The following is a 14,860-nucleotide window of genomic DNA, read 5'->3' as shown; positions in this document are numbered from 1 at the left end:
GTGTCAGTGGTGTGGCTTTGCAATCGTGTGTGTCAAAGATAAAATTTCAGTAATGTGTGTGTAAGAGGCTTTCAGTAATAATGTCCCGAAAGGCCCATCATACAAGAACATCTCGGGTGTAATATATGTACTTAAACATGCTTCCTTTTCTGGTTGCAATTTTGGTGTCAAAAGAATGAAGATGGAGGCCTGATGGACCAGTATCTTGTGTATGGAGAGGAGTACAAGTCCGTGCGAGAAGCAGTTGCCAAGGCAGTAGTGGACGGTGATGTCGAGCAGATAGAAGACGCCTGTGAGGTATAAATATGCGCCAAACATTCTCTTTCATGTGTTTCACTTACCTGTTACTATTATATTGTTTTGATGAAACCACAATCTGTGTGCTAAGTTCATTTAATAATAATAATAATAATAATAATAATAATAATAATAATAATAATAATAATTTAAACATTTCTCATTACTTGTACAGCACTGCTAGTTACGTTATAAGACCTGAGATACTTTGTAGTACTTTTGTAGTACTCACAATAGTACTAGTACTTTACTCTATATGCTCATTTTTATTTTTATTTTTATTTTACACTTATACTTTTCATTATTATTATTTTTTATACATTAGAGATGCACGGCATCACCAAAGAATCGGACAGTGTTTCTCCTGCTGGCTCTTTTCCGAGAGGTTACAACTCTGTACAGATCTGAAAACAGGGGTCTTCATCCTACTCCTGAGGTATGAATAATGAGAAAATTACCATCTGTAGTAAATGGATAAAGCATCGAGACTCTAGAAGAATTATTGGATTTTATTCAGGAAAACATGGATTTGGGGATTTTATTCTCAGCTGTAAGTGTGACGCTGAGTCTCAAAGTTTTAGAAATATAAATGAAGGATGATGATTTACAAACTCAGGGACAAAAACAATCATTTCCATATTTTCTAAAACGGTATGTGCTGCTCTAGCAATAATGTTGATATGGGTGTAAACCAGGGAGAGTTTGCCAGTGGAGGGGGGAACTTCACCCCCCTTCTACTCTACTCTGTCTCTGCTAAATTATTTTTTATTCCCAGTGGGGAATCATCACCCCATCTGATTTTTAGTACTGCATCTTGAAACAGTCTATAGTGAAAATGTGACAGTATGAACAGGATCCTCTTTTGTTCCAGCTTTTCATAAAGCCACCAAGCACTGCTGTTTCTGAGTGAAAACTACAATTAGCTATATAAAAATCAGAACATCAGAAGACTCACACATAATCCTCAGAATATTTCTACTGAGTATAAACCACAACTTATCATCTATATCACAATTCTGAAAATTGTGAGTTGTGTAGCTTCTTCTTCTTTTACCTTGTTTGCAGCATCCTGGAGACATTCTTCTTATGAAGTCTGTCTCTGAAAAAAGTGGGAGTTTTTTTGGGCTTTGCCTGTTATGGTGCAGCTGCTGTGATGTGCAGATAGACGGGAGAAGCCACACTCATGAGTAAAAAGAACAACCCTAACCTGACTGTCATTCACATATTTCAACCTGGGGTCCAAAATGTTGTAGAGCATGTTACAAACTGAGTCATTTACTGACTCTCAAACTCCAAATGTTAGTCGCTTATCTCAATAAATGTAGTAGGATCACTTCCTTCGCTGTCTGGAGATTGACAGATAGGATAAAAGAGGATGACACACTGAAGAAGATGATCCTCAGGAAAGCAGAAAAAGAGCATCATCAATGCAGAATGTGTTTTTATTAACTGCTGGATTTATTTACCGCTGCTACCAGCAGCACTAATACTATTATTAGTAATAAATAAATCCAGTAGTTCATAGGAAAATATCTTGTAGTAGCACCACATTAGTTTTGTTTTTTCATTAGTCTCCATAATGTGTGTGAGGCTGAGCAACAACAGCCTCTCCCTGCAGCTCCACACTGCTGAGCTGTCGACCTCAGAGCAATGTTGCAGTGGGGCGAGGAAGCTAAAGTCATCACCGTGGATTGTCCTTATGATGAAGTTGGAAGATACACGGGAACTCTCTTAAGCAAGCTTTCTTCTATTGTCTTTAATTAGTCTCAAGGAATAGTTCTCCAGGTTTCTTGAAAGGTATTCAAAGCTGTTCTTTGGATGTTGGCTGCCTTTTGTTGTGCCATGATGATCCCACGCTGCTACAATAATCTTGTGGTCCGGGCTTCCAGGAGACCAGTCCAAACTTCCAATGTTTGTTTGTCTTTCCAGTGTATTCCAGTGTGTTTGAGATCACTGCCATACTGAAAGTTGAAGTTATTGTCAGATGGTATTGCATGAAGGATCTAAAAGTTGATGAGAACAATAGCACTGGCCGAAATGCCAACCTAAACTGTAGCAGAGCCTCCTCCTGACCTCCCTGTACATAAACCAAAAATTGAAAATTCACGTTCATCACATCAGATGACCAGACACTCATTTCTACTTTCTAGTATATCTGCTAATATAAAATCAAATATGACACTCTGTTTAACAAATTAGTGCAATTATTCCGTCAGTTATTCTTCCTGTTTTTGAGGGTGAAATTGTATTGCTTTTCTTACATGTCTTCTATATTCCCTAAAGCAATGTCTTGAATTTGATGACCTCATCGAGGGCTCAAGGTATCTGCATCAAGCAGAAGTAAGACGATTTGCCTCAGCCTTGGTTTACAACAGGTTGGGAGCACTCACTGTTCAGCCTGGTAGTGCTATCATGGAGAACACCATCACTGAGCTGATCATTCATCTGGCAGCTGTGCTGCTCACTGGGAATCATCACCTGCTGATGCCACTCAAGCATCTTGGTCTGTCTCCTGAAAATATGCAGGTAAACATCAGGACATCATATGTAAAAAGTGGATGTAGTCATAAAGATGTCACCCACTGCTCAGTGGACTTGTTAACTTAACAACATTACATTTATGTTACCTTTGTGCAGTTTCTTAGATTGTCATTTCATTTAACCTACAGAGGGCTTTTATACCCACAATGCCTGATGACATTTTAGCTGTTGCCCAGGCAGCCATGAATTATGAGGGCCAGCTCACTTGGTATGGTAAGTATTACTCCTTTTATATATGCAACTAAAACATTATAAATGATCCTTTGTAGTAATTTAGGTTTTCACACAAGCAGCCCTAAATTGAAATCCTTTGAAGAATTCTGCAACAGCAAATATAAAGACATTTATAGGGGATGTAAAGCTTTTTAAATTTTATTGTGGGGCAAAGTCACCAGACTTATTTATTGGATTTAGCTCATGATTTTATGCATGCAGATTTTATGTCCATGTGACCATTAACTTATGTTAATAATGGTAATGGTTCAAAATAAGAGTGTACAGATGTGTTACCAAGATGGCAAGAAGGATGTGGCAAGACTTGGTTCTAGGAGCACTTTGCATAAACTTGCCTGCATATTATGTTTTAATAACTCAAGTGATTTTTTTTCCCATAGTCTGTCCAAATAATCATCCATGCTGCGTTGATATGGTAAGCTATTTTTATTCCGTTCCAGTTAATATATTAATGACAGTGATTACAAATATAATGTTGTTAATAATTGTAATATTTATGCCATCTTTCGCTGTAGTGCGGCATGCCCATAGAGAGAGGCCGATGTCTGGAGTGTGGTGAAGAAGTTGGAGGAGAACATTACGCAGTCGTGCCTGGATTCACAAAAGTTCAGTTGCATGAGTGAGTGTCATTAAATTCCAAGAAATTTAATGTACTAAACACCTTTCTTTAATGTCTTGATGCATTCTCAATCATCCAGGAAAATAAATCTCCTAAAGTTGATTCTGTTCATCTGGACGCAGCGTCCGGATGAACAGAATCAACTTTTGGAGACCTTTCTTTAATGTTACAGTGAAACTCAGGTCTTAAAAGCTTGGTTCCTAGTTAATTTATATTCATACAGTGGGGCAAAAAAGTATTTAGTCAGCCACCGATTGTGCAAGTTCCCCCACTTAAAATGATGACAGAGGTCAGTAATTTGCACCAGAGGTACACTTCAACTGTGAGAGACAGAATGTGAAAAAAAAAATCCATGAATTCACATGGTAGGATTTGTAAAGAATTTATTCGTAAATTAGGGTGGAAAATAAGTATTTGGTCACCTCAAACAAGGAAAATCTCTGGCTCTCACAGACCTGTAACGTCTTCTGTAAGAAGCTTTTCTGTCCCCCACTCGTTACCTGTATGAATGGCACCTGTTTGAACTCATCATCTGTATAAAAGACACCTGTCCACAGCCTCAAACAGTCAGACTCCAAACTCCGCCATGGCCAAGACCAAAGAGCTTTCGAAGGACACCAGGAAAAGTATTGTAGACCTGCACCAGACTGGGAAGAGTGAATCTACAATAGGCAAGCAGCTTGGTGTGAAAAACCAACTGTGGGAGCAATCATCAGAAAATGGAAGACATACAAGACCACTGATAATCTCCCTCGATCTGGGGCTCCACGCAAGATCTCATCCCGTGGGGTCAAAATGATCATGAGAACGGTGAGCAAAGATCCCAGAACCACACGGGGGGACCTGGTGAATGACCTGCAGAGAGCTGGGACCAAAGTAACAAAGGTCACCATCAGTAACACACTACAACGGCAGGGAATCAAATCCCGCAGTGCCAGACGTGTTCCGCTGCTGAAGCCAGTGCATGTCCAGGCCCGTCTGAAGTTTGCCAGAGAGCACATGGATGATACAGCAGAGGATTGGGAGAATGTCATGTGGTCAGATGAAACCAAAGTAGGACTTTTTGGTATAAACTCAACTCGTCGTGTTTGGAGGAAGAAGAATACTGAGTTGCATCCCAAGAACACCATACCTACTGTGAAGCATGGGGGTGGAAACATCATGCTATGGGGCTGTTTTTCTGCCAAGGGGACAGGACGACTGATCTGTGTTAAGGACAGAATGAATGGGGCCATGTATCGTGAGATTTTGAGCCAAAACCTCCTTCCATCAGTGAGAACTTTGAAGATGAAACGAGGCTGGGTCTTCCAACATGACAATGATCCAAAACACACCGCCCGGGCAACAAAGGAGTGGCTCCGTAAGAAGCATTTGAAAGTCCTGGAGTGGCCTAGCCAGTCTCCAGACCTCAACCCCATAGAAAATCTGTGGCGGGAGTTGAGAGTCCGTGTTGCTCGGCGACAGCCCCAAAACATCACTGCTCTCGAGAAGATCTGCATGGAGGAATGGGCCAAAATACCAGCTACTGTGTGTGCAAACCTGGTAAAGACCTATAGTAAACGTTTGACCTCTGTTATTGCCAACAAAGGTTATGTTACAAAGTATTGAGTTGTATTTTTGTTATTGACCAAATACTTATTTTCCACCCTGATTTACGAATAAATTCTTTACAAATCCTACCATGTGGATTCATGGATTTTTTTTTTCACATTCTGTCTCTTACAGTTGAAGTGTACCTCTGGTGCAAATTACTGACCTCTGTCATCATTTTAGGTGGGGGAACTTGCACAATCGGTGGCTGACTAAATACTTTTTTGCCCCACTGTAGATAGATAGATATCTAGCTAGCTAGCTAGCTAGCAGTAAATTGTGTGTCACAGACTGTAATTCACATTTGCATGACTTATTTAAACACCATGAAACTCCAAATACACAAATACATGAGACCAGCCACAAGAACACTCCTGTTCACAACTTTTAGGCACAGACTGACACTGTGCCTCTTCATTAAATCCTCAAAGAAAATGATCAGAAGAAGAAATTGGAAGCACAAGATAATTCAGGCACTGCTCATTTGTCTTTAGATGATAACAAAGACTTTGATATAATTGAATTGCTCCGTAAAGTAGCTTCAGCTGATTTATATAAAAAAAATCTACTGCAGAAATTTTCAGTATATTTATCCAGTGATGTCAAACCTTCCACTTGGAAAAGTAACAGATATTTGGACTTAGACTTGGAAAGGACTTAGAGAAAGAAAAATGTGCATGTGTGAATGTGTTTTCTACCATTAAAGCTGTGGCACTGGGAGTATACCAGCTCTTCTTCTTACTGATACAAATCTGTTGTTTTAGGGATCAAACACGTCCCGGTCACATTCTGGGAGACCCTGAACGGAGAAACAACCCAGATGCTTTAGACACCAAACACATGTCTCTGACTCCCTTTACTCTGGTCAGGTTGGTTACACATTTGGCCATGATGCTGGGAGCCTCAGAGAAACCTGAGGTGAGCAGATTATAATTACTCTATCTTTGTGGATCCTAATCATTTTTAAATGAAGTATCTGAAGTGAGAGTTACTTTGTACAGTAGTGGCAATATCTAAGCAGCTTAAGTCATAAGCTGTTCATGAATAATCCACAAAACTCAATGAATGATGTTGTTTGTTTTATTACATCTAACAATGATGCTGTCACTCACTCTTTGTTCAGGTTGTCCAACAGATAATCCAGCCACCTGTGGAGGATGTCAGTTTGTTTCTCAGGTTGCACATAACAAAGGATCTTGAGCATCTGTCCCAGGCACTGGGAAAAGGAGCTGACGACAACGTAACATCTGTTCACTTGGTGCTCAAATCACTGCAGGAGCTACCACGGGCCAGTTCCAGTAAGTATCCAATCTTTAGTCACATGAACATGTGTCGAATATGGTCACATCTAGAATGACAGGAAGAAATAATGGAAGTCAGTACTTCATAAGAACTTGATTAAAATTGTGATTCCATTTAAGCTTAGAAAGAGTCTGCCATTCATTTTTGACTTTTCTTCTAGCTACTATCGACCCTTACCTTACAACCAAAGAATCCAGAAACACCTGGGAGACTACTGTGGCGACAGATATTATGACACCAAAGCTGATGGTAATTTGTTAGCTCAGTTTTTACCCTTTTTGTCATGAACCCCTTTTCACTCTTATCTATATAAACCCTCTTATATACCCTTTACCAATATTTTGTGTCCAGGATCTTGACCAACTCCTACAAGAGGCAAAGGGAACCATCAGAAATGACTCCCGTGTATCTTCCAACTTCATCATAAGGACGATCCACGGTGAGGACTTTAACTTCCTCACCTCACTGCAACAGGGCTCTGAGGTCGACAGCTCAGCAGTGTGGAGCTGCAGGGAGAGGCTGTCGCTGCTCAGCCTCACACACATTATGGAGACGAATAATCAAAAGGAGGAGCTCCCCCTGCTCTGGAGGTTCCTGCAGAAGGTGTGTGTCTCACAGATGTAAAGCTTTGATTGATCAGAATTCACCCATCCAGTCAAAAATTTACTCGATTGCATGCGTGAATTACTGACCAGACTAAGGCTTTTTTTATTTGTTTGTTTTGGTTTTTGTCTTTGAGGTAACACTGTGCACTATGGATAATTGCAAAGTTTTCTTTTTTTAAAACCTTTAGACCAAATGTCAAATTTGCCCTCATATATTATGAGATGGATGAGTACAATGTTCTTTGTCACACATTTCTAGAATAGAAATTGAATAGAATTGAATAGTCCATCTTTTCCCACAACCTTCAATTATATCAGTGCACCACAATGCTATAACTAATTATCTTTATATATTTTAAATGTAAAAGCAATTTTAAAAAGTTTCAGTAAGCTTGTTATTATTCTCACTGGTAGAATTGAAAATAACCAAAGATACACAGCCTGTGCTGTTGAAGCATTGTTATCAGCCGATTGTTTTTTTGTTTTGTTTTTTCAGGAGAGAGAATTTCGGCTTATCAAATTCCTCCCAGAAATCCTAAACCTGCAGAAACGTTTGGTGAGAAAGTACCAAAATGCAACTGAAGATATTGTGGGCTCCATCAGAGAATTCATTGATCAGCAAACAGGTGCAGATTATATGGACCTAAACTCTCTCCAAATGTGAACAATGACGTGATTAATCTACAGTACTATTTCTGAATAAATGTGAAAATCACAGTCAAAATCCTTTAAAGTTGGCTTTTGCTACACAGACAAAGCAACTGAAATATTTTTATTCTGTTTGTCATGCAAATGTTTTTAAATTTGTTGTTTCAGAAATGGGGCAGCAGTATCAAAAACACATTGAGACCTTCTTGAAAACATGGAATCAGCTAAGAGTTTCTGTCACCAGCAGTAAGTAAACACTTCTACCCTTTGTCTGAACAACAAGATAATTTGTTGGTGCAGTTAAATCTTTTATTGTTCCTTTTATTTTGTATTTTTTTTTCAGGACATTTTTATCAACTATACAAAAAAAATAGCTTGATTTGACTTTGCCTTACTGGGTTTAAAATGGGAACAGTGGAATTCTTGATTGATTTTAGTTGCCTTCGAGAGCAAACATAATTCTAATTCTAAATGACTCTGTAAACAATAAAGGTCAAAATAATAGAAAAAGATCTACCACTGACCAATTACTGAAAACATATTATTATTTGTTCTTGTGATTAAATGGAACAGTTAATAAACACATATGTAGATTTTTGTTATATTTGAAATAAGGAATTATTTATCTGTCCTTTCAAAACTATAGATGAAATAAAAATTCCAGAAGAATTTTGCAGCAGGGATTTGGACCTGGACAGTGACCTCAGGTACCTCCTGCCCCGTCGGCAGGGTCCAGGCCTGTGTGCCACAGGGCTGGTCAGCTATCTGGTGACTCTCCACAATGAGTTGGTGAATGCAGTGGACCGTCACACACGAGAGGACAGCAGGTACTTTTTTAAAGCAGGTTATGTAGCTTTTTTAATCGAGCTGTATCAGGTATCCTCCTACCTGAACTTCAAACAAAGGGACAGATGAGTCAAATGAGCATCATTCAGGGGTGTTAGTATTAAAAATCCTTTCTTTCACCTGGGAGCTTGACATAGATACCCAGAGCGACATAACCAATTACTGAGTCGATGCTATTGATACATTATATATTGTAAATATAATACAGTTCAGTTTTGTTCTCAACAAAAATTTTCTTCATCAAAATAGTTTCTTGCATTCTAGACCAACATGAGCAAAGACATGTGGGGAGATTAAACTTTATATCTACATTGTGATGTCTGCAGTGACTACACAGTGAGTCTGATGGAGCTAATGGAGCAGCATGTGATCAGCTATGATGTGGAGAAGGATCTGCTTCCTCTGGTTTTGTCCAACTGCCAGTACAGCTTGGAACGTGGCCACGAGACAATATCTGAGTATGACCTGCCCAGGATCCAACAGCAGATCCTCACCCGCTTTCTGCAGGGAAAACCTCTCATTACCCGCGCAGTGAGTCCACACAGCCAGTTAAAACATGTGTTCCACGTCTACAATTACACAAACTTTGGCTGAAGTTAAGAGTTCCAGTTGTTTTAAACTCTTGATTTCTCTCCACTGCAAAGAAGTTCATTTTCTGTTGAAGTTCTATTGTAATAGACAGCAGGAGGGCTCAAGAAGCAAATACAGTACAAACACAAATAGGGCTAAGCTATTACTGTTTGTTCCACATATTTATGACAGCACACTACAACATGTGGGTTTTACATCTTAAGTCCTCCCTGACAAAACCTCCAAGGGATTCTTTTTCCAGAATAAAGCCAGGAATCTTTTGTTAGGCAAAGTTGTAAACCACTGCACTATGGAGTTTGTTTTTATTGTGTTGGTTAACTACAGTGGGAAATTTTCATCATTTGACTCAAGTCTTGTATCTGTTCTATGTGATCTTACTTAGTTTAAAATCATATTTACATATTTCCCTGCTTCACTTAACCCCTGTGTTTTATTAAGGGAATTCCCACGCTGGTCAATATGCAAGAGAGAGACTATGAGACCATTTTCAAAACTGTTCATGGAAAAGTGCCACAGGTAAAGTAATATGACCCATACTGAGTTTACAGTAAAAGTGCTAATATTTGTTTGGGAGATATTCTTGATAAATGGACTTACTATGTCTAATCTGTAAATGGTTATTACAGGTATAGCAGATTGATGTTTTGTTTATCACCAAATCTCATAAATATTTCGGGCCGAATAGTCACAGCAAATAAGAAAAATTGTCCTAACATTCATCTATAAAAGATCTACTCACACATTACACAGTTATATTGGGATGATTTACTTTTCAGTGCTTTATGACTTCACTGCTTTGTTTCTCTATCAGACGGCTCTGTCCCGTTTGATCTGGAACTCTGTGTCGAGACAGCTGGACTCTTACAGCGAGGTGTGTGAAGCACTGAAGATTGTGGAGCTGCTTCTGGGTTATCTCTCAATGACTGGTGGTGATCCCAAAATGAAACTGGTCACTTACCTTCAGGAAATACTAAAGATGGACCAAAACATTAATCAGCACATACTGAAGGTCATTACATGTACACTCTCTCACTCTGACCCTCCCATATCAAAAATCAGTAGTAATGACAAAGCAAAGACCAGAGAGAACAAACTATCTATAAGTTGATCTTTAAGTTGATCACTTTTTTGCAGGCTTTTGGCAAATGTCACCTCAGACACTGTGTTTGTCTGTGGCAAGTCCTGTCCTCTCTCAGATCTGAAAAAATGCTGCAACTGAAAAGGGTAAGTTTTGCAGTATGTTTTGTTTTCAGATACAAATAAAATTTCAAGTTCATACACCACATGTGGTTTTTCACTGAGGATACATAAATTGTAAGTTTTGATCCTAAGCTCCTGTGTTAGCACTTTGGTCATTATGACCAGATATGTCAGTCCATCTACTGTATACATACAAAATGCATGCTTGCATGTCTTGTTAAAAAGGAGCCCTTTTCGGGGTATCCAGCCGAGTACCAGGTGCCACTGACTGAGGAAAACAAGACTGAGCTGAAAGGATTCATGTCCAGAGGAAACATGGACCAGTGGCTGCTTGAGATGCATGAGTTCCTCTTGTTGTGCCTGGGCCGCCTACGGGCAACTGAGGACTACAATCCATCATGGAGGTAAACCTGTTGTATAGTACCAAATTTTTGTTTGGTAATGCCAGGGTTGTTTTTGGCCCTGATTTAGCAGGTGTGAAGAACGATTTGCATCCTAAGCCTCACAGTCACTGCAGATGATCCTGTGTAGCCAAAATATGGATATATAAGAGTGATCTCAGAGATGCAAAGATATGCATAAAGTTATAGATTAGTCAGAATGAAACAAAAGATTTTCATCTAAGCATTAAAAACAATACTTATATTTAAAACTGTGTTAGTTTGTCTAATTAATTTTCAATTAAGTCTCTGAAAATGTGTGACTGTGTATAAAAATGACTGTAATTCCTAAACAGTTAAAAAAAAATCTGCACTTCCATCAAGTCTTAAATTTTCCATTTAAAATCAACTGCAATGGCGTACAGAGGCAAAGCTATCTTAAAAAGGTCTTTGTCCAATTACTTTTGAGTTTTTATGCATATTTTATTCCACATCACTATAGTGCCCCATCGTTTGGCCTTGTCTATACCAAAAGTGTGTCTTTATTATAATATGTTTTTAGTTTTCCTGCTAAGTAAAAAATTATTTGCTCCAATGTAAAGTTATCTATTAAATGAATATATTCTTTCTTTTGACAGTCTGAAGGAGGCGGTCAGTGCCTACATGGATCGTAAAGAAGTAGAAGTCCCTACTTACGTGAAGGAAAACCTCTCTGAAAAGGTGAAGCTGTCTCAGATAATTGAGACCTGGAAATACACCATCACAGCCAAACAGGAGTTGATGAATGAGTGATCAACTGAATGAGTGCATAGAGAGATATTAGTTATCTAAAGAAGTAAACAAAGGTATTTTTTCTGCATTTATTGATGTAATAATCATAGGACGTGTTGTGCTGTTAATTTGTTTTTGGAATTATTTTACAAATTCAATTCAACAACCAAAAACTATATTTACATTTTAATATTTTATTTTTCATTTTATTTTACTTCTCTTGCGAATGGTTTGAATTTTAAAAAGAAGAGTAATATTATCATGCTGCAAGGAGTGAATAATATTTCTCCATTTAATAAGAAATTAAAGCAATAGGTGATTGATACGCATAGAAAAAAGCAAAATCGTGTAATCCAATGTAAATGTGCGTGGTTCGTTCATAAATATGCAAGGGAATGGTATACTGAGCATTTTCTACTTTTTCATTCATATAAAATTTTTCTTATATTTTTTAATTCTCTAAGTTTTTATTTGCATTTGTGTAAAAGTTGAGATTTGCTAATTTTTTATGTTTTTTTTTTTCATTTAATAGCTTGAGTTATCAGATTTCTATGACGTGTGTTGAACCGCCTCGAGGCGACTTTTGTTGTGATTTGGCGCTATATAAATAAAATTGAATTAAATCGAATTGAATTGAACCAGAGATCTTAGTTTATCATTTAACTTTAAGTCATACTACTTTTTTGAACTCTTTTATTTGTTTATGGTCTTGTTGATGTTTGTCTTGATTCGTTTATAATAAAGATTAGAAATTACCTTTAACCTCTGTGAATACAATGAAACAGCAAAGCAGAATAAACTCAAGCACATCCTCAGTGAGCTGCTCATGTATTCACTGTGAGAGTATATACAGTATGACTGCTTTGATATATTTTATATATCATTTTTACATGATTATGTTTTTGTTTTAAGGTGAAATCTTTTAGGGTGAAGTAACAACAGGATAGATTGATAAACTAGTACGAAAACTGCACATTTTCCATTTTTTCTTACATGTTAAAAAATTATAAATGTTCATTTGCATAAAAGTGACTTGAATACGTTCATTTAAACAAAACATTTGATTTGCAGTAATGAGATCATTTCTATTTATCTGTGGCGGAAAGTTGTTTTGTTTTGTTTTTTTTATTTTTGTGTGTTAAGCAACTTCATCAAACATGAAGTATGTAAGGAGATAAACTGGATGAGTTTATCATTTTTATTTTTTGTCTTTATAAACCAACAGGTTTTACTCTTCTATGTTTGTATTATTTTTTTTAATTTTTCATTCCTTTACTGAGAAAATTGATGATGATTCACTGTTTTTATGGTTTGTTTTAGCATTATTCTTGCATTTATTTTACAGCTAAAGAACAAATTATGATTTAAACATAAACTAGTAAAGAAATTAAAGATTGATAGTTTTATTTTTACATTTTACTAACAGTGTCAAATACTTTTTGTTTGCATCAATATAAAAAGTCAATATTTTACATTTTATCTGTTTTCTCTAATACTTGGATTTGAAAATTTAAAAATAACACTGAGGCTCAACAAAAACAATGATACACAGCAAGGCAGATAAAACAAGTGCATTATTTCTTCGATATGAGCCACCTGCTCATGTGTTGCATTTTGTCAATCTAAAAAAGTTACTAAGAGTTATTTAGAAAATTCAGAAATGCATTGTTGAATCTGACAATCATATAGTGTGAAACTTTGTTGATTTACCCTTTATGTCGAAGGATTATGTACACATTTCTTCTTTTTTTTCTGCTTTCTTTTTTTTTATCAAGTATATTTTTACTATTGACCAGCACTTAGAGACAAAATTGTATTACTTTTTCTTACATATATCAAGTATCCTGTATTGATTATTTGTTGTGTATCTGCTAAAAGATTAAAGTACATTGGAAAATGTTTCCTCTGATATAGTCAATGAAGTAGTTGTAACACACATGTGACCTAAAATGTATTATTTCTGCCATAGTTACACATTTTCAGTCACTTATTGAAAATTAACCCCCTCTGAAAAAAAAAATCTGTTCAGCTTTAGGAGACTGTCTGACTTAGATTATCTGGTTATTTTATGATTCATTGTGAGTAAATCAATAGTGTTTTTAAAAATTTTAATACAATAACATATTTATGTTTTATGGTTGTTTACAGTGCATTGAAAAAAATTCATACCCCTTCAACTTTTAAACATTTTGTCACCTTACAGCCACAAACTTCAATGTTTTCGATTGAGATTGTCAGTGACTGACCAACACAAAGTAGCACATAATTGTTATGTGGTACAAAAAGGAGACATGGATGTAGATAAAAGTTGTAGGGTTAGGTTGAGCAAGGAAAGCACTGGTCAGAGGAGTTTCTAAGAGGCCCACGGTCACTCTGGAGGAGCTGGAAAAATCCACAACTCATGTGGGGAGAATCTGTAAGTCGTGTACTCCACAAATCTGGCCTATAAAGAAGAGCGACAAGAAAAAAGCCATTGTTGACAGAAATACATAAAAAGTGCCTTTTGCAGTTTGCCAGGAGACATGAAGGGGACACAGCAACTGTGTGGAAGAAGGTGCTCTGGTCAGATAAGACTAAAGTTGGGCCTAAATACAAAGCGCTACGTGAGGAGCAAAAGTAACACTGCCTGCTCATCACCCTGAACACACCATCCCCACTGTGAAACATGGTGGTTGCAGCATCATGCTGTGGGGATGCTTTTCTTCAGCAGGGACAGTGAAGCTGGTCAGAGTTGATGGGAAGATGGATGGAGCTGGAAGAACCTGGAAGAAAATCCTGGAAGGTCCTGGAAGAAAACCTGTTGGAGGCTGCAAAGGACTTGAGACTGGGAAGGAGACTCACCTTCCAGCAGACAGTGACCTTAAACACGAAGCAAGAGATACAATAGAATGGCTGGGATAGACCCCACCCCCCACCCCCGCAACCAGGCTATGAGGTCAGTTTCCTGATCATTAACATGCAAATTGTAATGACCACTGATCAATGGCCATGAATACGAGTCACATAGATTTGGAGAATGTCTCCAATCACAGCATTGCAAGATGGTGAAAGATGTATCCCTACGGCTCCTCCTCTTTCCCTTTTCATGTAAATAGCCTCCTTGACTCCAAACGCTCAAACCAGCATTCCTCCCTGTCCAGGATGTGTACATCTTCATCATTGAAAGAGTGTCCACCGGCCTGTAGGTGTAAATAGACTGCAGAGTCCTGGCCTGACGAGTTAGCTCTTCTGTGTTG

General features: G+C 37.7%; 1 protein-coding gene across 2 annotated transcripts in view; it reads left to right on the top strand.

Moving 5' to 3' along the window:
* LOC113006391 (E3 ubiquitin-protein ligase rnf213-alpha-like) overlaps positions 1–11,742 on the top strand; it is a 76,553-nt gene extending 64,811 nt beyond the window's left edge. For both annotated transcript variants that reach the window (XM_026142345.1, XM_026142343.1), the window contains exons 50-68: positions 175–297; positions 623–733; positions 2,581–2,823; positions 2,967–3,051; positions 3,453–3,487; positions 3,588–3,691; positions 6,046–6,199; positions 6,405–6,579; positions 6,744–6,832; positions 6,935–7,186; positions 7,685–7,814; positions 8,005–8,082; positions 8,483–8,663; positions 9,009–9,213; positions 9,712–9,789; positions 10,085–10,282; positions 10,408–10,497; positions 10,699–10,877; positions 11,492–11,742. In XM_026142345.1, coding sequence (XP_025998130.1) covers positions 175–297; positions 623–733; positions 2,581–2,823; positions 2,967–3,051; positions 3,453–3,487; positions 3,588–3,691; positions 6,046–6,199; positions 6,405–6,579; positions 6,744–6,832; positions 6,935–7,186; positions 7,685–7,814; positions 8,005–8,082; positions 8,483–8,663; positions 9,009–9,213; positions 9,712–9,789; positions 10,085–10,282; positions 10,408–10,497; positions 10,699–10,877; positions 11,492–11,645 — 2,664 coding nt within the window. In that variant the 3' untranslated portion in view covers positions 11,646–11,742. The remainder of the gene's footprint in view (positions 1–174; positions 298–622; positions 734–2,580; positions 2,824–2,966; positions 3,052–3,452; positions 3,488–3,587; positions 3,692–6,045; positions 6,200–6,404; positions 6,580–6,743; positions 6,833–6,934; positions 7,187–7,684; positions 7,815–8,004; positions 8,083–8,482; positions 8,664–9,008; positions 9,214–9,711; positions 9,790–10,084; positions 10,283–10,407; positions 10,498–10,698; positions 10,878–11,491) is intronic.
* The last annotated feature ends 3,118 nt before the right edge of the window (positions 11,743–14,860 follow it).

Source organism: Astatotilapia calliptera, chromosome 15, assembly GCF_900246225.1.
Source record: "Astatotilapia calliptera chromosome 15, fAstCal1.2, whole genome shotgun sequence".
In the NCBI taxonomy this organism is placed as follows: Eukaryota; Metazoa; Chordata; class Actinopteri; order Cichliformes; family Cichlidae; genus Astatotilapia; species Astatotilapia calliptera.
The sequence above is the reverse complement of the archived record's forward strand: the minus strand, read 5'-3'. Positions and strand labels throughout refer to the sequence as shown.